The sequence below is a fragment of the Arachis ipaensis genome, chromosome B05, assembly GCF_000816755.2.
Source record: "Arachis ipaensis cultivar K30076 chromosome B05, Araip1.1, whole genome shotgun sequence".
Lineage (NCBI taxonomy): Eukaryota > Viridiplantae > Streptophyta > Magnoliopsida > Fabales > Fabaceae > Arachis > Arachis ipaensis.
In genome coordinates, this window is record NC_029789.2 from 136,246,606 (window position 1) to 136,247,981 (window position 1,376).

A 1,376-nucleotide genomic window follows, 5' to 3' on the forward strand; every position below is an offset into this window, starting at 1 on the left:
CGTGTTACTTTTTTTTTCTTTTACAATGGAAATTCACGCGAATTCGTTTATTTTTATTAGTATTTAATGAGTTTTACAGAAAAAAAGTCCACCACTCTAACCTACATCAGCTGTAGCTCAAACAATGGCAATTGTGTCATTTACCATGTCCTTGATTGGACATGCCGGAGTAGTGAGCTCTAACCGAAAAGATACCTGAGATTCGAAGCAAAAGTAATTTAGTAAGAACATCATCATTTAAAAGTACATTGCAGAAAAGTTTTAGGCCTGTGGTTTTAAGACCTCTCCAAGAGCTTTATCGATCTGGAGATCTTTGACAAATCCGCATGTAACAATATCCGTTCCAAAGTCTGGATCAATAATCTGAGACAAGGCTTTCAACACATCATCCTCCGGTGTTCCAGTTGATACCGAAGAAGAGCCTACTGCACAGTGCAGATAAGGACTAAGTGAAATCAAAATAACATTTAAACACGAAATTTAGTTAACAAAGGCATGAAGTAAACGCATGTAGTCCAATAAATCATTTCTTTGTTTTCTGGTGGCTGAACAACTTAAGACATTAAACTGTAAACAACACTTTCAAATTCTGAACCAAGGCCAAAAGCTTTGGAAAATTCTTCAAATGATGCATGCATGAAACCAAGAACCTTGTCAAGTTTCAACCATGATTCATAAATTCCAAGAAAGGCAAGCCGATTTGGCTTTCCATAAACATTTCATTTCAAGCTCTGCACATTTACCAATCCAGTTAAGATTCTACAACCCCTATCACAGGCCTCATAAGTTCAAGTTTGTTCAAGCACTATATTTACATTCATACAGGCATAAAAACCGTAATTGACACTAGCAATTCCCTTGGCTTCTTCATCAACAAAACTTGCAGTAAATTCCAAACCTTTTTAACAAACAGTTGATGCCCATGAGTTGGAAATTAGCATCAAGGAAAAAAAAACATATAAAAACAAAAAATTACCTTCAACAGAAGTAGCTCTGGTAGCACCAGAACAACAGATGGCCCTTTTGTGATATCTCCATAATGAACTTTGGTTCCTTTGGGACTGAAGAGTTAAATGAATGGCAAACAAAGGTGAAGACTTCAGATGTGAAAACGAACCTGCAACAACAAAGACATAAAAAAATAATGAGAATTGTTAGTAAAGAGAAAGGAAATAATGAGAGAAAGTTGAAGTGGATACCCGATGTTAAGTGTTGTGGTTTTGAGGATCGGAATGAAAGGTTAAGGTATGGTGAAGAAGAAGAAGATGGAGCATGAAGGAGTTGCATTTTTCAGATAGAGAAAGAGGAAGAGAAAGTGGAAATGGAAGGGTGAGGTAAGTGACAGTTTCTGAGCCTCATGTTTTCAGTTGCTACTA

The 1,376-nt window shown here is 36.5% G+C and overlaps 1 protein-coding gene across 3 annotated transcripts in view; it reads right to left on the minus strand.

Moving 5' to 3' along the window:
* LOC107644343 (fe-S cluster assembly factor HCF101, chloroplastic) overlaps positions 1–1,376 on the minus strand; it is a 5,731-nt gene extending 4,355 nt beyond the window's left edge. For 2 of the 3 annotated variants that reach the window (XM_016348181.2, XM_021102917.1), the window contains exons 1-4: positions 1,200–1,376; positions 977–1,117; positions 283–425; positions 145–195 (exon numbers count right to left, since the gene is read on the minus strand). In XM_016348181.2, coding sequence (XP_016203667.1) covers positions 145–195; positions 283–425; positions 977–1,117; positions 1,200–1,287 — 423 coding nt within the window. In that variant the 5' untranslated portion in view covers positions 1,288–1,376. The remainder of the gene's footprint in view (positions 1–144; positions 196–282; positions 426–976; positions 1,118–1,199) is intronic. The other variant, XM_016348182.2, reaches the window with a different exon arrangement.